This window comes from Alosa sapidissima, chromosome 10 (assembly GCF_018492685.1).
Source record: "Alosa sapidissima isolate fAloSap1 chromosome 10, fAloSap1.pri, whole genome shotgun sequence".
In the NCBI taxonomy this organism is placed as follows: Eukaryota; Metazoa; Chordata; class Actinopteri; order Clupeiformes; family Clupeidae; genus Alosa; species Alosa sapidissima.
Window position 1 is genome coordinate 9679113 of NC_055966.1, and position 23617 is coordinate 9702729.

Here is a 23617-nt window from a genome sequence, read left to right on the forward strand (position 1 = left end):
AGGCAGTCTTTGATTAGACTTTGCACTTTGCTTCGAGTCTTTTTCAGTTGTTTAGTCCACATGGAAAATTGGGCTATCAGAATAATGATGTGGCATAACATTAAGCACTATACCTTTCCAAACTTTTGTCTGTGCTGTAGGCCTGGGTTCATGTTTTGGCTTCCATGAGACTTCACCTGAGTATATTAAAACATATGCTGTGAACACTTATGCAAGGCTTTTATTTAACTCCTAACTCTCATAAAATAACCTAATAGTCACAAACTGAAAATAGTGTTTACACCCCACATCATTAGACTCACGTGAACGCGCTGCGCGCGCAGTGTTGAGAGCGCGCGTAGAGGCGGTCCGGCTGTCTCAGTTTCTGTTATCGCTTTTTCTGTTGCTACCTTCAGTTAAATAGCGAAGAGACGAGAGCGAGCGGACGGCCGATTCAGGATATCTTTTTCACCTGGGAAAATAATAGCGTATTCAGCATCGACGGCCGCTCGACAGGTAACGTTATCGTATACCAATAACTGCCCTTCGACCGTGTAAGGAAACTGAGTAAATGTCCCGTGGAAGTGCTGTTTTCCAATAAGGAGATGTGTGGGACGTGCCTCTCTTTGTGCCGAAGCAGTCCTCATCGTGGTCATTGGAGAAACGTTTCCGAATTCACTAATTTTTCAAGCGGTGCTTGGTCTTAGCGCTTCAAATGGGTTTCTGGCGAAGTCTCCGCAGCCTGTCGGGGAGATTAATGTCAACGGCATTGTTTGCTTATTATTGTTAGCAATTTTGTTCGAGTTGAGGATTCTCGGGCCTCTTGATGTAAATAGTGGCGTCTAATGAGCATGTAGCAGCGGGATGTGCTATTCCTACAGGGTTAATGATGAGTGTTTTCAATCGCGGTCTGACAGCTCTCCGGTAAAAGACGGCCACATGTATTTCTGATCCATCAAAAGAATACGTAGCATTTCATGTCACATAATGAGCTAGTTTCGTGACGAAACAGGGGGCCCTTACATTAACAATCTTAAAAAGAGTGCCTTTTTAGAATCAAACAGTGGAACTGTTACAATGAAACGCAAATCAGTCCGTAAGAGAATTTGAAACAGTCGTTGGAAATGGTAGTATTTGCATTTGCCGCAGGCAGCCACGGCCTTGGGGATTCCAATTTCGGTTGGCAAGGGGTGTATAAACAATGCAATTAAATGTTTGACATAGTTTTCTTCCATCACAAACAAATCAACTAAAGTAGTCGGAATGGACTGTTCAAGACATGTCTATCACGCACTCTTAAAAAAACACTCTGCCCTATGGATCCTACCCTTCACCATGGGAGCCGCCACGCGTAAAAAGGATTTTAGACCGGCCTTTACTAAACATTCCAGGCTTGACGAGGAGGGCAAAGGCTCTTTTATGAGCAGTCCCTTGAGATCAACCGTCATCTGAATTCCCCATTTACATTCAGATTTTTGTTTGATGACACAGTTGTAAAAGAACTTCAGATCTCTCTCTCTCTCTCTGAAAAGGTTTTATATCTCTTGAGAGTGGTCTAGAAATAAAGAGGCTTTTGGAGAACCTTTTCACTGTAGCTATCACTCATGACTAAACTGTAGATGTTGTAGAACTGTAGATTCTCTCAGGTTGAATGGATTTTAACCATCCAAAACCATCCACTGTGCTATTTTTTACCTTGCATGTTGCCTCTTGGAAGTTTTTTTCCCTTGTCTTCCACATTAATTAGTCTTTGTTAGATCACAAACGTGCATGTGACGAAAGGCATCAAGTGCAATGTGACCACCATACGTTCTGAGTCTAAGGCATATCGAGGTGTCTGGCAAACATCATATTTGAGAATCAGTCATGATGAGCTTAATTCAGTGGACACCTTGTCTCATACCTCATACCATATGATCCGGAATCTTTATACCCCAGATCGCTCCCTTCCACACACATCTCTCTGCATACTCTGGAACAGTTCTCTAACCATTTATTAGCACGTTCTTCTCTGATCATTAGTAAAACAAAGACTGTGCTTTCAGCATGTGTATGTGGAGGGAGATCTTTAACCTGTAGCCCCTCATTTAAACATGACCTCTGACCTTTGATCCCCCCCCCCCGCCTCGACAGGGCCAGGATGTCCAGTGAGGTGCAGAGAGTGGACGACAGCCCCAGCACCAGCGGGGGCAGCTCTGACATCGAGCAGCGCGAGTCGGCACCCACCGAGCAGGAGCGCGAACAAGTCCAGCCCAAGAAGAAGGAGACCAAGATCTCCAGCAAAACTGCCGCCAAGCTCTCCACCAGTGCCAAGAGGTAACACACTCTACTCTCATTGGTGCATCATACGGGGAGATGCAACACACACACACACACACACACACGCACGCATGGGGCCCGAGTTCGGCGGGGATATAGGTAGTGGGAAGTTACGTCAAGGCGGAGACTCTGAAATGGATGGGACCTCCCCGGTGAAGTGAAATTGAGTAAACAAATCTCATCCAACCAGTGTTCAATTCTGATATTAATTAACTATCATGCAACCAGTGTTCAATTGTGATATTAATTAATGTCGGCCTGACTCTGCCAACTTAGTGCATCTGACTTCGCTCTGGCCACTGTGCGCATGCACTGTCAGCAGAATACACTGGCAACCGCACACCCACAGTGTGCAAACGAGCAGTGAACAGTTTCCAAGGAACACATTAGCAGCATCCATGTAGGCTTTGTAAACCTTGGGAGCCGTCCACGTGACTGCACTGAGTGCACACCAAACGGTGGGATTCCTCACAAACTTCTGCATGTGAACAGCGCGCGCGCCTAATCCTCCTGTGTTGGGATCAAACGCAGGTTGCATTGTTCACATTGGTTTTGTCGCCGCGCAGCATCTGTTGTGCTTCTGAGTTAGGGGCTCCGTGCCATGCCATGCGGGCTGGAGCCAGCCTGCTTATTTGAAGTCTGAGGGAGGAGAGCCAAGAGCTACAGGCGACGCGGCCACAATGATCCGCCGCACAATGCACTGCGCAGTGCGCACACAGCGGTACATTTAGAGGGATTTGGACGGGCCGCGTAAATTGATTTTTATGGTGTAAACTTGGACAAAAATGTAGAGCTTTACTGTCTGTAGAGTTCTGCTTCCCTGCGTCTGCCTCTGCTATGATGGTGTTTCCCTGCCCTGACCTGCACTGTGTGCTCTTTGTCCAGCCTCTTTGTGGGAGATATGGTTCATGCCATCAGCTGAGTAAACCATTGGCCAGGACTGCAGTCTATGTAGATCAGCATAGAACTGTCTCAGGAACACAGTACTACCGAGACTTTCTGATCTGAACATTTAGTGTAAAGGTTCAACACTGATCTGAACATGTAGTGTAAAGGTTCAGCACTGAGTTGAGTTGTTTGTTTGTGTTTCTCTCCACATAGTGCGAGTGCTGTAAAGGGCTGTCTGCCTTTTAGCCTTACTGACTCAGGCTGTCCGCTTCTTGAAAGGAACTCAGTGAATACAAACAGTCCAGGTGACTCTCACCTTTTTAGGTGTCATCATTGTTCATCCTCTCTTGGGATTAGTCACACCTCTCAAGACGTATTTATAGCGCAGAAAAAAATAGAATAGAGGAACTGATTTAACAGCATGACACGCAAAGTATTTTAATCAGCATATGAGACTGAATATGACATAATGTCCTGACAGAATGTGACACACCAACAGTTTCTGCAGAGGACCTAGATAAGAATAACTATTATGCTATGCCATTAAAATGCTTGGAGGAGGATATTGGGAGTTGAATATCTTGATAGGTCGTAACTGTGGCAGTGAACCAAGGTTCTGTTGAAGTAATGGAATTTGAGACAAACCCTATTCTACCACACAAAAGTCAATTACACCAACAGAAGGAAAATCCTTGAATGAAATGAAGTTATGACTGTCGGCATCAGTCAGTATCTTGTCATTGGACAGCAGGAGGAACTGAGCAGTTATAATGTTGTCTTTTGTAACAGATTTCTTGGTTTGAAATGGGTACTTAATGAAGTGGTGTGACCGCAGCCAACTATCTTACGTAAGCATAACAAATAGGCTTGCACGAACCTGACTTCACATGGTGCTTAAAAGTCCTTGAATGTAATGTAGCCTAAAGGGTGAAAGCCCTTGTGGATGTTTCTGTTTATCTCAATAATAAAACATAGATATTGGAAGTGACATTGGCATATCATGTCGGCGCCATTATGGTGAAATATTCACTGTTTACAGAGCTATTATACTATTAGCTTGTCATAATGGATGTAATATGACAACAGATATGCATGTTAGTAGTTGGGCTTGTGATGCCAGTTTAATGTCCTTAAACTTTGTGTTCCAGGATCCAGAAGGAGCTGGCTGAAATCACACTAGACCCTCCACCTAATTGCAGGTAAGTACTGGACTTCTTTCAGTTCAGTAGTGAACACCCATGGATTACTTTTCAATGAGTGAAAGTTTCTCTGTCTCTCTCTCTCTCTCTCTCTCTCTCTCTCTGTCTGTCTGTCTCTCTCTGTCTATGTGTCTCTCTCTGTCTCCCTCTCCCCCTCTCTGTCTTTCATACACAACTCTTTCTGCCTCTCACTCCGCTCGCTCTCTCTCTCTCTCTCTCTCTCCTTTTTTTTCTCTGTTGCGTCCTGCTGGGTTTTGTTGGTCGAACAGCAGAATAATGGTTATTGTGCGTTGATGAGGCTGTCAGGCCTTTGAGGCAGGGGCACGGTTGGGCGAGTGGCAGCGTGCATGTGCCCTGGTGGCAGGGCCAGGGCGGTGTGGTGTGGTGTGGTGTGGCGACTCCCCAGGGACCGTGAAAAAAAGAAGCCAGACCACATTAAGTCAAAGCGGACCCCAAGTCGACACGGTCATTGATTATCCCTGTGTTTAAATCAGCAGTCATTACCAGGGGCCTCGGCGTTCAGCAACAAATTGAGACCAAAAAATGGCCACTAAGAAAGTCATGAAGGGGATTTATGTTGATTTTTTTCAAGGGTCTGCTGAGGACAGTCACTCGCTTTCCTTTCCCTCCTCATGAGCACACCCATGTCTCGTTTTATTTGCATTCAGTTGATGTGGAGCTGGGTGTTACCAGCTGGTAGTGGAGTAAGAAGGCCAGTAATCTCTCAGTTCTCAAGTCTTTTTAGCACAGCTTTAGGTAAGAGGTTGGGGCAGATACGGGGTCGTTTTCGTGGGAGAACCAAAATGGAAATGGAAAGATCAGTGGCATGGCTGGGTGCTGTGGCTAATAAAGCGCTCATAGACTCACTCATGCAACTTGTAGTGAGTGGCTGAATAAATGACAGCCCACTAATGAAAGCACAGAGAAGTGAAAAATGTCTGTGAAATACGTGACTGCCGCTATGTCAGCACGTCACATTAAATGGCTTTGTCTTGCTCAGAAGCCGTGCTGGTATGTGACCGATTACACAGAGGCGTTGGTTAAATCAGACACTCATGCTGTTGAAGACCCTACCCAGCACACTCAGAGGAGAGCCTCCGAGCATTTCTGTAGACTCTGATACCAGCAAATGCGTACTGAAAAGTGTGTCTATCTGTCTGTCTGTCTGTCTGTCTGTCTGTCTGTCTGTTTTTGGGTGATGGCTCGTCTGCACCCTCCTATTTCCCTGCATTATTAAAGGAAGGGAATGCATTTTAAGTCAGTTGACATTGCCATTGTGCAGTCTGTTGAGAGAAATCGCTAGATGTTGCAGATATCGGTGTGCAGGCGCTCATTGTGCCTGTGTGCTCAACCAACCTTAATAGGATTTCACCAACAAAGCGCATAAGAGGCACCATTTGGACACTGAATGTCGCTGTTTAAGAATAAATACTGGAGCACTTTATCTGTCAGTTCATTGTAGCTCTTTAAGCTGTTGTGAGAAATGGCTCACAGTTTAGGACATGATGCTGTCAATCAAACCAGACAAACAAGCTGTAAGCTCACTGGCCCTGATATCCCAGCCCTGAACAAGTGGGGTGATGCAACGTGTCTGAAAGGGCTGCGTTGGGAAAGGGAGGGGAAACCAAATCTGTTTGAGTCTTGAAAAAGCCCCCAGTCTCAAAGGGATGTGGAGAGCACCCCAGAAACCAGCCTTGCTGTGTGTCCGTTTCAGTTTTCTCCCGCGGACCCGGACAGGCGGCCTGGATCTTGGTTTCTCCAGAGCTGGGCCTCTGGTGCACGGAGATATCTCTGCCCCCTCGCTGATGAGAGACCCCCCCCCCCCCCCTTCCCCTTCCCCTTCCCCTTCCCCTGGCCCAGGCGGCAGCAGTGGAGACCCCCCCCCCCTTCCCCTGGCCCAGGCGGCAGCAGCGTCTGCCCCCTCCTCTGTGTGGCTCTCCTGGGGGAAGCTGCGGGAGCCATGGAATCAGGGCCATTTTTCACGTTCTGACCATTAGCTGCAGCAGGGGGGGATGGCATTAATATTCATAAGGAGGGGATATTGGGGAAGGGTGTGTGTGTGTGTAGTGTGTGAGTAGTGTGTGTGTGTGTGTGTGTGTGTGTGTGTGTTTGGGAGGGGGGGGGGGGGGGGGGGGGTGATGTGTATATGTTGGATCAGAGAAGCCCTTGGGAAATCTTCTTGATCATTATCTGAAGTTGCCATCCAAAAAGATAAAGGGGAAGTGGAGAAGTCAGGCTAAATCTCCTAGATTGAGCTCAAAGAGGACATTAGGGGGGAGTGGGTGGCTTTGACAAGAACATTTTCATTACCTGTCATAATAGGCCCATGTATGAAGCTTGGCTCAGTTTCAAGGAGAAAGGGCTAACGTATTCCAACTCTGCACAGTTCCAAAGTGTGTCTCATTGTTATACATGTAGCTCAATATCTATGATATTTGTTTATTTTAATAAGCAGTGCAAACGTCTGTTTGATTTCATACATCATAATGAATCATTGTCTTGTTATATCATAATTTGTTTTTGTTCCGATTTAGAGAAGCAAGGCCTGGGATTTCGTCTTTCTAACCATAGTCTTGCTATAACGCGCAGACAGCCAGAGGCACTTTGAAATGTTGACCAGATCATTTGATAACTGTCCCTTTTTCCTGGGCTGTAGTACTTTTTTCTGTAAATCACCATATAATGGTGTCTATTCAGATGTTTGTTTGACAGTTAACAAAGCTTAATGTCATTTATTAAAGTTGGTGTGTGTGTGTGTGTGTGTCTCTGTGTGTCTGTGTGTGTGTGTGTGTGTGTGTGTGTGTGTGTGTGTGTCTGTGTGAATTCCATTGTTGAAGTGTGCTTTAATACACACAATCTTGCAAGGATTTCCCAGCAAAGTGAAGCCATTAGATGAGTTTTTCAGAGGAAGATGAGGCCACTGTGATTGACAGAAGCCTAATCCTTCACTGAAGTAGAATCAGGCGACAGAGACTTGGCATAAGAACAAATAGCTCAAAAGTAAACAGTCGCTCCCAGAATCCATTACCATTTTGGTAGGGCCTCCATCTTTGAGTTAATGGATTTCTCTGACAGACTAGATAAAGAATAGGCACAGGCAAAGCGAATGAGGAGGTTTTTCTTATTGTCTATCGTAATTATTTGGACTGTTGTTTAAAACACAAGCATCAAAGCAGTGGTCTGTTTGTCATGCTAACAATGGTATTGGCCACAATAGACTAGTTTCTCAATTTTTGTGTTCTTGTGGCATGATGTTACGGTTCTAACATAATGTGATTTGGGGTGCATCAGTTGATTACTTTAGGAATTCTTAGTGATAAACTGTAGGCAAAGATTATGTATTATAATAATTATCTGTATTACATTATGCATTAGGGGACCAGAGGCAAGCATTTGAACTGGGATTTTCCTTTGCTTCATTTTTAAAATGCAAGAGGGGGTGAGGGAGTGCTTTCTCATTGCTGGGGATTGACCCCGGTGGCATTTTCAAGAGATGTGTTTGGAAATCACATTACAAGAAAAATCAACGCAGTAAAAAGACTTTATCACAATGCTTTTAAGAAAGGAATAACCTCCTTTACCCTCCTTTTATTGCTGTGTTGAGCAGGAAAACTGACACGGGGGAAAAAAAAAACAGTTTTTATTAGCAGTGCTCTTAAGATATTTAGAGTAATGCGATATCCACTCTGGCCAGTGAGCGGGTGAATATTCCTCTCTTTTAAAAACCGTCCCCAGCCTTTTGAATTGCCGCCGTGTAACCATAGCATGTGTGCTTGAGAGGAGAAGTGAAAACGTGTCCTTGACTCGAGCCGTTTCATCTCAGCACGCACAGGGGTAAAAAGGAAACTGCTGCCACACAGAGCCCACCTTCGGGCCGTAATTGGCACGGGGGTGTTTTTCACGGCTAGGAGAAGGCAAGATTGCTTCATTAGGTTCCTGTTCTGATAACCGGCTGTGGCTTGACTCTAATAGGAGATCTTAACTGAACAAGCGTGTGATGCCAGGCTGTGTGCGCGTGTGCGTGCGTGCGTGCGTGCGTGCGTGCGTGCGTTGTTTTCAACACATTTGTTTTAAGAGAGCATCTTTTGCTTTACATGAATAGCCTGAATGTAGCCATTTGTGTGTCCATTTTAAATTGTGATATGGTCAGAACATTGCTCCAGTGGTACTGGAAATTATCTGCAGTTTTTGCACACTTGGAAAAGGTCAGCTATTGTATGAAGATGGTGGTCATCAGCCTGACAGTGGAGACATTCTCACAGGCACATTTGCGCTGCTCAAGTGCAGCTGGATGAAAGCAATATCTGAGTTTAATATGGCACAGAGAGCTGTGATCTCTTCAGTGCAGAGCCCCAACACTGAGAGAGAGAAGGTCATGCAATATGTATGGAAATAGTGATTTGCTGGGTCATTCACTTGTTAGTGTGTGAAGCCAACTTTGAGAAGAAGACCTGTGTATGAACTGTGAATACAAGAAGAGTATAGGGATGCATAGAGCAGTCTGTCAGGAACTTGGCAGCTTTAAGCACTTGATAAGATCTCCCCTCAAAATTTCGTTCCATAAAAAAAAATATCATCTATTAGTAATGCCTTGAAACCACAATCGCAAATTTCAGTGAGTTATTCATGGAGGGGAAATTGCTCTTGATGCACGCCACGAACAAAGCAGACATTTTGAAAGCGCTCCTTGATGTTTGATGCATACGTAGGTTTCCCTGTGTTGAGTTTATCCCCTCCCTGTCACTGTTTATCTTTAAAGGATTCACTCTAATGAACCCCCCCCCACCCCCGAGGGCGAGCAGCTTGAGAAGTCCATTCCCTGGAGAGGAGCGGTTTCACGGGTGGGGTTAAAGGGGGCTCCTGTGCACTTACAACAGTTTTGAGGTCTTGAGCAGATGGCACAGAAACCACATCCCATACCACAGAGCAGAAGGTTTCACTCGTGCACAGGGACTTTCACCTCAATGTGAGTCACCTGTTTGTATCATTGAAGAGTCACCCAAATTTAAATACCGTTGAATTGGACCTCGAGTGCCACTCATTTCACGGTTGAATTGGAGTTGGGTCAAAGCTGAGCTGAAGTAAATGTGTCAGTGCAGTACAGTTGAACAACTTGTGTAATATCTAACTTTACATGATCCTCACGACACCACTACATACTGTTGGAGATTATGGACAGACACTTATCCAAGGTCACTTATCCAAGGTCCAAGGCACAACAGTAGCAGCTTGACACAGGTTTGTGTCTAGCCCAGGTCCATAGCCACTACACCACCACCACTGCTGATGGAGAGAAGGGTGTAGCTGTAGACGGAGGGCTGTTTGCAGGAGAAACATCTGGGCCCATTTTTGTTTTTACTGTTTCCTTTCTGACAAATTGCCAATAAGCCTCTTTGTGCTCTTTTGGAAAATATGCTTTGATGATTTTTCTCACTCAGTGTAGGCTTTTGAAAATAATCCAGTAGTGTCACAACCCACACCCACTGTGTGAACCCAGTACAAAAATGAGGGCAAATCCCTGCCAAATAAATCTATAGTCATTCACACTTAGAATGACTTTGTGTACACTCTATTTGCTGCATCTCTGTTTGAGATCCGTCGATTTTTGTTTGGGAATATAACCGAATGTAGTTATAGCACTCCGCTCGTGATGATCACCAGACACCAATCATGTGCTTCATTGGAGACAGGCAGCATGCTCTCCTGGCCTGGGCCACACTGTCCCCATAGATGTGAATATTCTGCTTTCCATTGTGTACTTCTGGCCACTGTCATTTCTATCTGTTATGTTGAGTTGTTAGACTGTCTACCGGGCATTTGTATCATACACCAGGGATGATGTTAGAAGGCTGTTATTAATGTTTGTCTCAGGCAAAAGTTAACATAAGGGCCTGTCTTCTTGGGCTGTCCACTGTTAACTGCTTCAGAAGTTATTCTGGCCACGGAGATACAGAAGGCCTTTGCCATGTGGGAGGTGGCTAGGGCATATGGTCGGTGTTGCCGGGCAACATTTAGTCCTGGCATGTACTCTAAACTATTGACTCACCATTTAGCCAGAGGTCAGTGCTTGTCAGGTCCAAACACAGGCTACAGGGGCAGCATGGATCTTCTGCCTGCTGTTGTCTCGACTCTTCTCTAAGGCTGTGAAGGGTGCCACCTCCCCCCTCATATGTGTACACACACACACACATACTCACTTACTCATTCACTCACTCCTCATCGCTCTCCATCTCTCTCTTTCTCTCTTTCTCTGACACACACACACTCACATGCCCACACACGACTGTCAATGGCCATGAAAGAGTCCCTTGAGTCCGGGGTGCTGAAAGTGGCCTTCTTTTGTCTCGCCTTGGGTCACTCTTTTGGGAACCTCTCAAAAGGTGTGTGTTAAACCACATGCGATACAGTATGTGTGATGAAACACTCCTTGTTTTGTCATTACAATTGAAACTTGAAATCATATTATAATAATATGGACCAAATTTGTGTCTGCCTGTCTTTCTGTCTTTCTGTGTACAGAAGTAGGCCTGTCTGTCGTATTTATTCTTAAAGAATCTCATGGCACAATTTAGCACATTGTCACATATTGTCCAGAATTGTCCAGTTCATGTTATTTTTAAGTACTCTTTTTTTTATTCAAAGTTGATGATTTTAAAAGCAAGGTTTTCATCAGTGGTTGTTTTTGATTCCATTTACCCCGAGTTCAAGTTCATCTTTGTTGAGAGAGTGATGGGCATTGCACAATCAGTAATTGCATTGCTGGGCTATCAAAGGTAGATAGGAGCTCACTATCGGTCACAAGATGCCTGTAATTGCCAGAAGCTCACTCGCATCATACTGAGTAAAAATATATATGTGCTCATTCATATAACACTTTTAATATCGGTTGCCATTCTCCACGTTTTCTGGACAAAGATAGACTAGATAGAGCATGAGCTCTCTAGGGCAAATAGGAGAAGGGAGGCTCGTAACGGAGGCTCAAACAGCAAGTGAAAAACTGATGAAATCAAAGATAACCGCTATTTGATCATGCTGTGAAAGGATTTTTTAGTGCTTTTTGGTCTATTTTCTTAGTCTTTGTCCTTTGTCATGTCCTGACATTTACCAGACTACGTTTTTATTTTACTTGGACTGAACCATTGGTCTCATTGATGGGGTATTTGATCACATTTGCTGTTTGTTTCTTTGTTTGTTTGTGTATTTACAGACAGCTAAAATGGATCCCATCACCATTTATTATAGGTCTTTGGTTTTGGTTGAATGTATGTATGAATGTTGTTGTGTGTGAGGAGAAAGAGAGGTGGCAAGTCCAGTGCTTTGTTGTAGACCACCAGTATTTGTGTTTCCATGCAGCTGTGTGTGTGTGCGCGTGTGTGTGCGTGCGTGTGGGCATGTGTGTGCATCTATGTGGCAGTGCTTTCGCATGATGTGTTTGTTCAGTGTCTGAGAACATGCACACTAATTATATGATCTTTGGGACATTGCACAGTGTCATGGGCCTCCTGAGCTGGCTGTTGTTCCAGACGGTCCTTGGCACACGTCCAACAAGGATGTCCCTGTCAGCCGCATGGTAATGAGGGACCATGGGGGAGGGAGCAGCCTAAATATGGCTTTTATCACCAGGGAATTATGCAGATGTGGCTAGTGTCTCATTTAGAACCATCATTAGACTACACAAAAAATGGGCCTGGTGAAAAGCTTTGTGTGAATAGGGTTTTAAATAGGGGTTTATGTTTTTCCATGTTTATTCCGTGTAAATCCTGTCTGTGAAATGACACTGGGTGATTATTCATAACCAGCTCCCTCCAGACCATGGCAAATGCAGCAACGAGGAAGTTCAGCAGACGTGAAAACCAGAGAAACTAGAGTTACCACTTACAGTTGCTAGTTATTTAGTGTAGGTGTATTTCATTCAGATTATTTTCATAGAATGACTGGGACTGTTTGTGCAGATATACTGGGTTGTGCGGAACATTTTTGAACTGTGAATATGATATGAGTTATGTTAAGTCACTGGGTTGGTGACTAACTGTATGCTTCTGTTTTTGGTCGTCAGTGCTGGCCCCAAAGGTGACAACATCTATGAGTGGAGGTCCACCATCCTGGGGCCTCCAGGTTCTGTCTATGAGGGAGGCGTCTTCTTCCTGGACATTGCCTTCACTCCCGACTACCCCTTCAAACCACCGAAGGTGAGACGATGTCCATGAAGGTGGAACTATTTCTGCTTAACAGAGATGTGTTCTGTACTGTGTATTTTTGTGTCTCAGACTAATTAAATCCTTGTTTAAATGCAAAATATGCCTAGTGTGCTGTGGTCCTGTAGCTTTCACCATCATTTTCATTTAACTTATAGTGACCTCTCCTGGCAATGACGAGTGTCATTTCTAGTTGGTCTAGTTCATTTTGTCATTGGTGGTATCAGATTTCTTCACCTATGTGATTCTAATGTATATCTTGTTTACCCAAATTAATTACGCCAAAAGGCCAAAAGTCTTATAGCGTTCTACTAAAAAAATGTCCTAAATCCATTGTAGTTTTATGTAGGAAATTTACCTTCAGCAGTGGCGTTTTCATTTGGGTGCTGTGCAGGATACCAAACTTCTAAATCCTTGAAAGATTTTTTATCTCATCCCACCTAGATCCCAATAAACTACTAAAATAATCAAATCAGTAGGTTTGTCCTTCCAGGCTTAAGGTCTGGCTTTTATATGATGATACCTACCTGTGTAAGAGAATACAGATACATGTTATCTGTTAAGTGTTATAGCTTCAGATTGGATTTCATTGGTTTTTAGAATCGAGAATGCTGTAGAAAATATCTCCTCTTTTTTCTTCAAGAAGAGAAAGGAACTATTCTGGTACCAATTAGAATGCTGTAGGTTTAATGTGTCCAAAGAATGCCAGCGCCCATTAAAAGTTTCCGCAGGAAGGTCAGGGTCATTCCGCCACATGGAAGTGCCTGGTTGGAGGAAGTCAGTTTCAGATGTCAAAGACACACTATTCTCTCTCACACACACACAGAGGCACACACACACACACACACACACACAGGCAACACAGGCACACTCGTGCACAGATGTTGTGCTTTTGTTTAATGTGAAAGCTACTTTGCGAACGTCCTGTCAGTGTGTGATATCGGTACCAGAATATTTCATGATAATTGTTTTCTTCAGAAACCAAGCTGCCATCTAGCTGTGGTTAGGCAAACATCAACGGAAAAAATAATCAGCGTTCGAGGTATTGTAATACCAAAATTGTCAAAGGACCTGTGTGTCTGCTGATTTCTATTCCAGCTAAACTGCAGCCCTCCTGATAAAACTAATCAGACATTTGAAGACTGATTAGTTATTTAAAGTAATGGGATCGGACATGTGCCTTTCTTCCTGGAACAAAAAACCTTACCACATTGACAAAAACTGACTCAATTAAACAACTATCACCAGTTTTAGGATGGCACTTGACGCAGTATATCACACACACACTTACACTTAAGAAAAGTGTCTGCTAAGTACCATAACCATAACTATCTTGATGCTTAATGACACCATATCTTTTTTTAGGTAACTTTCCGCACAAGGATCTACCACTGTAACATCAACAGCCAGGGTGTGATCTGCTTGGACATCCTGAAGGACAACTGGAGTCCAGCCCTCACCATCTCCAAGGTGCTGCTGTCCATCTGCTCCCTGCTCACAGACTGCAACCCAGGTGAGGGATTTTAAGGGGTGTCACGGTAGGCTGACCTCCAGAATTTTCCAGCAATATAACCCTCAGCCAAAGCTGTTAAAAAGGCTATAAAACTAATTGTATTATTCGCATATAAATGACGCAAAATCTTTAAAAGAAACTTTGTATAATTATGACCGTTGCGCAGCGAAGCGGCGGTCATATAGGTTTAGTCAGAGTTTGTTTTCTTTTTTTTTTTTCTTTCTTCAGTAATTTTGTGTCAACAATTGCCGGGACACTGAAAGACGGGTGCACAAAACTTGGTGGGCATGTAGCCCCACATGGATGACACAGAACCCTTGTTTTTTTTATTTAATCCATCGCCCACTTGCCGCACCGGGCCCCCCGAAAGGAGGATAGACCGGACACAGTTTTCTGTGAATATCTCGGGAACTATAGGGCCTGGTATGTTGGTCTCAAGGGGCCATGTCAACCCATCCCATATTCACTCATTTGAGGTATAGCGCTACGTAGTTAAAAATGCAAAAAAAGCAAAAATGAGGCGTTGTAATCACAGGTATCTTTGGCTGACACGCAAAAACACACACAGCACACGTACACTCACGCACACACATAAAAACACACACACATGCAGGCACACACACACACACAGATAAACACACACACAAACACCCCATTACCTCTCTACACACTCACAAGCGAACCCACACACATACAAGCACACATATATACAAAACAAACACACACTATGCACACACTCATTTACATACACACAAGTTGGGTGATGGAGTAGGAGATGGAGACAAATTGACAACCGTGGTTTATTTTTGCGGAGAGAATGTGCAGGACTGGGCGGCGGTCATATTTTGTACCACTCTGCGGTACATCTAGTTCTCTAGGAATCAAGTGGTCTTGAATGCTTGGACACACACATGTGGTAAAAAGTGGTATTACAAGAGGGTCAGTCCAGCTGGCTGGTTTGCATTCTCCCCCTTTGTGGATATCTGGGCAACACAGATAGACATTTTTAACATTGCGTCAAAATAGTTATTTCTTGGTTATTTTTTAACATTTTAAACATAAACAAAACCACACCACATGCTGCATAGAACAGTATTTTTGTGCAGTGTTTGTCTCCACTGATGGCTGAAGCCTTAGCCTGCCAGTTGCAGACTCTTGCCTTTTTTACAGTGAAGCATCAGCAGCACAATTTTAGTGTAATCGCTGCAGTCTTACCATGTCATAATAAAAGACTGTTAAGTGCACATTCCTAATGAGGTGCATTAGATAGCACTTCTCGTAAGCATTGTATAGATAAATAGGGTAGTTTCAGTAATTACACCTAGGCGTTAGGCCAAGCCTTGTGTCTTTACTGGTCAGCAGAAAAATGTGTTGTAGATGTTGTCTCAGAGAAAATGGCTTATCTGTGTATTTTTTGCCCACTGTGATACCAGGACCATAAACCAAAACAACACGTCATTGACTGCAAGTGCCCAGCAATCAGATCAAAAATTAGATATCACAACTCAACATTTGATTTTTCTGACTGTTTCTGACAGTTTTCTGATAAAAAAAATATGTTCCCCTCTCTTTCTCCTGTTTTCAGCTGACCCTCTCGTCGGAAGTATCGCCACGCAGTATTTGACAAACAGAACGGAACACGACAGAATAGCGAAACAGTGGACAAAGAGATATGCCACATAGATCTGGCCTGGTGGTCCTTTCGTGGCTCTGTCCTCCTCACCCCAACTCTCTGCCCCCTCACCTCACCCCCACCCCTCCCCTGTACCTTTCTACCTCTGTTCCCTCTTGGTCAAAGCACACTCACCAGGTGCGGCCACCAACCCTGGCCTCTTCCCTTTGTCCTTTGTTGACCTTTCTGTGAAGAGAACTGTTTTTGTTCCTTGTTGACTTGAAAGCTTCTTTTTATACAAAGAGTTGTTTGGGATTTTATTTTCCGATTATCTGAATGTTGGAGTTACCCTAGGAAGGGAAGGGGGGGAACAAACAAACAAACAAAAATAATGATTTGCCCTCAATTTAATGTATGTATATCTTTTTTTGCTTTTTTTAAGTGTACTTTGTAAAATTTTCTGTTTATTTACGATAAAAAAATGTCTAATATTAATCAAGAAACAAATGTTTTTTTATTTGTCATGACAAGTATGAATTACATTACATTGGCATCAGTTCTACCAGTGTTTGTAATGCACCAATTGGGCCAATCAAACCAAAGTGGACACACTGGTGTTCACTGGAGGCATTTTCATAATAGCACAGATTTAATCACACAAAAAGAGTGCCCCCACTCAGTATACACAACTCACACCGGGAAATCTTACAAAGTGCACACATGTAGGTGGCTGGAACAAGTGCAGACTATATTTTACTTCTGCCATAGTCTTTTTTATGTTTTGAAATAGAGTTCTTTGCATGTACAAGGATGAACAGGTATTTCCAGCAATTTTGTGCTTTTTTTTATTTTGTTTTGTATGTATTTTTAAACACGCTGTCAAAGCAGCCAGCAGAGTTAGGCTAGACCTACCTGTTGGCAAAAATGACCATGTACAGTACATATTAGCTACATGCCATCTCTGACTTGGCAGAGGGGTTGTGCACTTGCTTTACTAAAAACACCCAATAAAACACTGTGGTTGAACTGTATTGTGTATTCTTGTGTGCATTTCCTTTGGTCTGCTGAAAATAGACATTTTTGGCAATGATTTACATCTCTTTGCCTCACCACATCCAGGTCATTTCATTATTCATGGCATTATGGAAGGAATGCAATTCTGCCAAACAGTGGCGTCGTTAGGTATGGGCATTCAGGACTATAGCCCCAGATGTTTTTTTTTTATTAGCCCCGGATCTCTCACAACATTTAATAACGCAGAATCTTGCTTATTTATAGTTTATATTCCGACCGTGTATTAAAACCTTTAGATGAGATGGACCTATTTATCAAACATAAACATCTCTTCACCATCTATATTAATGATATTGTCTCTTCTTTAAATGGTTGTCAAGTCCACCTTTATGCTGATGACACTATTTTGTATTGTATTGCTGGCTCTGTTCAACTTGCCATAGATAATCTACAACTTTCATTTAATGTTCAAGAAACTCTATTAATACTAAATGAAAAGAAAACTAAATATATGCTATTTACTAGAGCAAGGGACATTGAGGTTAATGGTGTGCAAATAACCACTGATCCAGCATTGATAGTCTCTGAATAGAAATATCTTGGTAGGCTATCTGGCTGGACGAGAAACTCACTTTCTTCTACAGAAACAAAGCCAGCCTCCCTATGGGAAGTAGGCAATAAGTTGTTTAGCTGTTTTATGTCAGTTCTAGATATGGTGATGTGATATAGAAATGTTACTGCTTGTTCACTTAAAGCCCTGGACTCTCACTCTGCCCTGAGATTCATTACTGGTGATGGCTATAGCACTCATCATTTTGTCCTTTATGGTAAAGTGGGTTGGTCATTTAACCATCAGTTAACTTTAAAACAGGCATTTTACTTTGGATAGACAATACATCATAGGAGTGATTAACGTCAAAAGATCACTGGACTCTATTATTATTATTTTTATTATTATTATTAGTAGTAGTAGTAGTTGTAGTATTTTAAGGACTGACCAATTCCGAATACTGTCTGGTGGTGTATTACTGAGCAGCACGCATATTGTGCACATTTTTAACATGATGGACAAGTATTACGCCCAAGAGCCCATTAACAGATTTTGGCCATAGCCTGTTATGTTTGCGTTGCAAAGGTCATTACAAACACACAGCAACATAGTTTTAAGTTCGACCGAATATTCCCAATATTTCGCCGAAGACTTGATTTCTACCGGTAACTGTCGTCCGCCTACTGCAGCAGCGGCACTTCCGCTATCAACAAGCCACAGATTTGAGAAGCCAAGCCAGCAGCCAGCGTACACCATTCCATACCCTTGTCTGAACGTAACTGCGAGGTGAGTAAACATGGAAAAGTATGCTTTTCATGAGTACATATCTAGCAGCATACACGTTGTTGAGTTCCTTTCGGTGTTGACAATTGGATTTGCTCACTGTCTTGTCTGGAAAATCAAACAAGGCAGCTACATAAAAAGTAGACAACGAGTCAGGGTGGCTGGCTAGCGTTTAAAACTCGTTAGCTGTCTGCTAGGTAACTGACCGTGTTTCTGGTCGTGTTGCTGGCCGTGTCTAGCCTAACCATGATTATGAGTAAGAAGTCATTTTAGAGAGTTCTCGAATGGCGTTGCACGTACAGAAGGACGAAAAATGCATTTGTTTGCACCGGTTCCAAAAGCTGTTATTGTTTTGCTAGCAAAGATTAAGTGACCAGTAGTTAGTAATTAACATCAGCTATGTCTGTAGGCAACATTTGTTAGCATTCGTTGGTCTTGTGAGTTGTGTCTGTTCACTTGCCATTTGTTTGTATCGTCCTAAAGTTCTTTCCAGCTCTAACCAGGAGCAAGTCTGCAACATAAATTCAAGTTACTTTCAACTTGATTCATCGAACGCAGAATGCCAATGCTGACTTAGTTTGCTAACCTACTAACGTTATCGCCGCTTGAAATCACCTGCTGCTGACAGACTGAATTAAAGCACCAGCCAGGGAGAAACGCATTAGCCTATTATAGTAACTGCTAACTGTTATCTCTGGGTGTACAAAATAGAGAAAGATTTGATTAATTTACATAAACATTTCACAGCGCATTGTTGGACATGCCAGCTTTATTTTTTTCAATTTACAGGAGCTCTTGGTAAATGAACTGCGAGCTTTCGAGTAGAACGTTTTCAAATACTGATTACATTGGCCGAATACCCTTACCTTGTATTCACAGAAATCGACCTCACTTGTGACCTCAATAATCTTCAAGAGGGGTTAGAGTGGAAAGCCATTATGAGCAAGACCTCTAAATTGGTATCCACAAGTGCAAAAAGGTAATGGATGATTGTTTTCTGTATGTAGCTTGAGATCCAAATACCCCAAAATATTTTCTGACACGGTTATGAAAATAGTTTAGGATTTTTAACTGGTGTGATTAGTGACCTTTGCCTCATAAATATTCAATGGACCACTGTTGCTATCAACTAGAGTGTGAGGTGGATGTATTTGTGTTTTAATACCGTTTTGGGCTGTTTATGGCAGGATTCAAAAGGAGTTGGCAGACATAACTCTGGATCCTCCTCCAAATTGCAGGTGAGTGGTTTAATGTATTTTTCATGCAGTCTTTTTTTGTTATTTTTTTTCTCAGGGTTGCTATAGCACATGTGATGGAATAAAGTGTTTTTGAAATATATCCAATTTCCAATTTGAGATGTGTTGGCCTACATCAGTGGAGTGGGATGGACGAGGCTGCACTAAATGATGTGTCCTGCAGAAATCCGTACTCCGGCTCAATATCATTTGCAACGTGTGTTCGTCACAGTTAAAATAAGACCCAACTGTTACAAGATTTCCTTTATCTTACTTTGGCTTGAGTCCATTTAGCTACCCACAGCAGAAAGAGATTCTGATTTAAAGAACAGAAGGAATGAAGAAGGAATGTGCAGCATTGTGTAGATATTCTGATGTGCTATTGAAGTGGGCAAGAGTTTTATCTCTGCTTGCCTTCCCTGTCATTAATATTTTTCAGATTCCTGTATGTAGTTTTTTGTTTTTAAACGGAGTAGCAGGGCATGCACCTCAAATATATTGTTTTTGAAATTATATTTGGATAATACTCTATTGATGAAAAGGCGTCTAGTTTAATTTGTGAAAGAATGTGACTTTTCTTTAGATTGTGGACTCATAGTCCATAGGACTGCATAATCTTGACACACTGCCTTTGTGCCTGGCATGAGTAGGTTTTGTGCTAAAGCAGTGTCGTGTTTAATCCCACAAGATTACCAGGTGCAAAGTGCTTTGAGCGTTCATCATAAAAGGGCGCCCTGGTCTGAAAGGAGCCTACAGTGGTCTTTACTATAATGTTACTATGTGGAGAATTCTTACCTCCAGTCAGAGGAAGGAGTTAATACAGACTTTTATGACCTCCAGTTATAGTGTATTGCCAGTCTCTTATGAGCTTGAATTAAATAAATGTTAAACTTGGATTGCCCATATGGGACAAAGAAATAAATTGAACTTTGACTTGAACTTGACTATGCATATAAGTGTAAACCATGCAGAAAAAAATCATGGGGGGGGGGGGTGCGGCGGCATCACTTCACTTGAAGTTGACATGTCTATAACTTCTTCTATTCCCATCTACCATGATTTTCATTCACCATGTTATACTTCCTGCAGCCATAGCCACGACTGTAAACATGAGTCATTTTCAGTTAGTTTATGTACGGACTCTATTTTGACTACAGTGCTGGCCCCAAAGGTGACAACATCTATGAGTGGAGGTCCACCATCCTGGGGCCTCCAGGTTCTGTCTATGAGGGAGGCGTCTACTTCCTGGACATTGCCTTCACTCCCGACTACCCCTTCAAACCACCGAAGGTAATTAGAAAGATCATGTTTTTAGGTGTAATATGCATTAAGTCTATTTAGAAAGTCAGCATTAAGATGAATTAAATGTATCTAGTGTATTTAGATCAAGCAGGCTGTCTTTAATATATGGATATACCAGAGGAACACAAGTCATACATTTCCAAAAACAAGTCACTTATTGCATTAATCCATCTGATTGTTTTTAATGATCACATTCCTGTTTTGCCAGGTAACATTCCGTACAAGGATCTACCACTGTAATATCAACAGCCAAGGTGTGATCTGCTTGGACATCCTGAAGGACAACTGGAGTCCAGCCCTCACCATCTCCAAGGTGCTGCTGTCCATCTGCTCCCTGCTCACAGACTGCAACCCAGGTGAGGTCAAAACCTGTCTGACCAGAGGGGTATTTCACAAAGGCAGAATTAAGACATCCAAGATAAGTGATAAAGTGAGGTTTGACATAGCGTTGCCGGTCATCCTAGCTCAACTCATTTCACTAATGCCAATACAGGACGAGTAGGAGCGACTAGGACAAGCCAGGTGTAAGTAATACTTACACTATACGTGCGGATTCTCGTTTCTCCCCCAAAGAACTCACGGTTGGAATAAAAAAAATGCGGAAAATAGGGTCATTCACACAAAGTGAACAACTGCTTTTGATATAGACTAACAATGAAGTAAAGTTTTCCTTTTTTGAATAGGGAATCATGGCATGTGTGGTAGACCAAAAGAATGCAAATTTACGTATGCACCCACGTGTGAGTGCTTCCTTGTTTTGGCACGCAACGTCATTAAGAAAGCGCTTGCCACTGCAAAGATACACATAGTATGACTATCTACCTTTATATTGTCTTTATAACCGAAAATTGCCCCTCCACTTCCAGTCAACTACTACAGTAGACTATTCATCAAACGCCTATCAACAAAAGAAGCAAACGAGTATGTTAATAATTATGAGGCTACCATAATTAAAATGATAACCATATGGTATTAGGCAGACAATCTGTTGTGTTTTTGCGAGTAAATAAATGTAGCAAATAATATATAAATGGAATAAAGCTCTTAAAAAAATGGAGGTCTGATTTGAATGACAGCTGGCTGAACCAGCAAGACAACATAATTAACATTAAAATCACCGGTAACTAACCCTGGCTGTTAGCCTGGTCGGGACCAGGCTAGGTGCAGAGTATAAATCCCCATAGTAACTAATGTGCCATCTCTTGTGAAACAAAGTTAAGATCCATCCAGGACAACCAAAAAATCCCAGTTTAATCCCTTCTCTAGGTTTTGTTAAATACCCCTCAGGGCCCTTAAAGGTGCCATGTGTAATGTCCGCCAAAAAATCAATTCATACTCCACATTCCATAAAAGATGGGGGCAGTATACCTCCAGAAAGCGAGTTGGTCTACCCTAGAGTAATAACCAAGACACGTGTATTGCATTTTGGCTGGCGGTTATGTTGCCCGCATACCGCCTCCCATGGCCGAAACTGGTATTATGACACCTGTCGGGCTGTGGCTAGTAATTTAGCATGCTAATTCAGGTTGATATCTCTGCAGCACTATACCTTGTCATTTTTTAATGACATCATCGCCCTTATTTCTTCTCATTCTTTTGATGCGTGTAGCTCATTTTTTGGATATTTTTACCTCAATTCTTACACATGGCACCTTTAACCCAGGTGTCGCTGGTTTGTTGTCATTCAAACTTGTGACTTCTTTTAGAGCCTTTGGATCATTCATTTTATTACCATTATAATCAGATATGTGAAGAGCACTGTCCCCTGAGCTGCTTGATATTGAAACATTTGTTTGTTGGGTTTAGCCAGTCTAGTTTTACTGTTGATTGATGATTCTGGTGGAAATATAGCCCCTGAAATACCTTTTACTTAAAGTTTGAGGGTTTTCAAATAGTCTTCAATGAATGTCCTGATCCTTTGTTTGTTATCCTGCAAAGTTGGGCTATACATTCTGATATCTCACGAATCGATATTACAATATTTATTTGCTGTGTCAGCGTATATCGCGATTCTTCTGAATTATTTTCTGATTTTTAAAGTATAGATTAGATGACACTATGTACTATTATCTAGAGAAAAGTTGTCACTACAGAACGTTTTATTTTTACTTCACATTCCTTGATATTATTGCATTGGTTAGATTTTACTTAGTTGACTTTTAGTCAGTGTGACTTCAGGAATTACATGCATCAAGAATCCTGATTACGAAATAAATCAGCTTTCCCCCCCTTCCCCCCTCCTCCACAGCGGACCCTTTGGTTGGGAGCATCGCGACCCAGTACACAACAAACAGAGCTGAACATGATCGAATAGCGAAACAGTGGACCAAGCGCTACGCAACATGACGTGGACATGGACAACTGGGCCTTTAACAATTGCTGCTTGTGAAACACCTGGACTGCGTTTTAAGGACTTTAGTGTGTGTGTGTGTGTGTGTGTGTGTGTGTGTGTGTGTGTGTGTGTGTGTGTAAACGTTTCCTCTTGCAAATTTTAATTTATCTTTGCTATAACTGTGAATAAAGAAAAAGACCACAAAAGACTGAAACGTGTGTGTGTTTATATGAATTTGTGTTATTCAGGATTATCTGACATTTTTCTGATATGTATGTAACCGATGACAGAATAGTCTGTTGGATAATTAAAGGCAATATGCGGAGTGATTACTAGCGTTAAAAAAAAGTTTGAGTGCGGATATTCGTGATACCCCCACCATAGACAGTAAAAGATGACTCATGGAATACCTCTTGTCCAATCAAAAATGAATAGATAGATAGATAGATCACAAACAACATGCAACACAGAAAAAGTAATAAATAAATATAAATCTATAATAAATAAATATATAATAAAAATAAATATAATAAATAGTATTATTCTATAATAAATAGATCCGGATCTAACTGTTTAGTTGTATAAACAGCATTATCACCAAAGACCGTAAACCATACAAGACTGATGATGACTCCCATTTGGAACTAGGCTACTTTTTAAAGCATGATATTAGCATGAGATAATTCCACACTAAAA

At 42.3% G+C, this 23617-nt stretch overlaps 2 protein-coding genes across 3 annotated transcripts; both read left to right on the forward strand.

Moving 5' to 3' along the window:
* Positions 1-345: 345 nt before the first annotated feature.
* On the forward strand, positions 346-21891 carry LOC121720914 (ubiquitin-conjugating enzyme E2 E2). 2 transcript variants are annotated; one of them, XM_042107401.1, is made up of 6 exons: positions 346-495; positions 2113-2295; positions 4335-4385; positions 12442-12574; positions 13946-14093; positions 20946-21891. In XM_042107401.1, exons 2-6 carry the CDS (start codon positions 2120-2122, stop codon positions 21089-21091), a joined length of 654 nt encoding a protein of 217 aa, XP_041963335.1. In that variant the 5' UTR covers positions 346-495; positions 2113-2119; the 3' UTR covers positions 21092-21891. The 2 variants fall into 2 exon arrangements, with proteins under 2 accessions (XP_041963335.1, XP_041963336.1); XM_042107402.1 differs by lacking the exon at positions 20946-21891 and adding an exon at positions 15679-16736.
* On the forward strand, positions 17902-23129 carry LOC121720917 (ubiquitin-conjugating enzyme E2 E1). Its single transcript, XM_042107406.1, has 6 exons — positions 17902-18055; positions 18932-19031; positions 19240-19290; positions 20445-20577; positions 20798-20945; positions 22838-23129. Exons 2-6 carry the CDS (start codon positions 18991-18993, stop codon positions 22933-22935), a joined length of 471 nt encoding a protein of 156 aa, XP_041963340.1. The 5' UTR covers positions 17902-18055; positions 18932-18990; the 3' UTR covers positions 22936-23129.
* The last annotated feature ends 488 nt before the right edge of the window (positions 23130-23617 follow it).

Bases quoted from the DNA above. Each gene is read 5' to 3' on its own strand.
- LOC121720914 (XM_042107401.1), top strand. From the start codon at position 2,120: ATGTCCAGTGAGGTGCAGAGAGTGGACGACAGCCCCAGCACCAGCGGG. The intron at 2,296-4,334 runs GTAACACACTCT...TTTGTGTTCCAG, and splicing joins CTCTCCACCAGTGCCAAGAG to GATCCAGAAGGAGCTGGCTG. The intron at 14,094-20,945 runs GTGAGGGATTTT...ACTGCAACCCAG, and splicing joins GCTCACAGACTGCAACCCAG to GTGAGGTCAAAACCTGTCTG.
- LOC121720917 (XM_042107406.1), top strand. From the start codon at position 18,991: ATGAGCAAGACCTCTAAATTGGTATCCACAAGTGCAAAAAG. The intron at 20,578-20,797 runs GTAATTAGAAAG...CTGTTTTGCCAG, and splicing joins ACCCCTTCAAACCACCGAAG to GTAACATTCCGTACAAGGAT. The intron at 20,946-22,837 runs GTGAGGTCAAAA...CCTCCTCCACAG, and splicing joins GCTCACAGACTGCAACCCAG to CGGACCCTTTGGTTGGGAGC.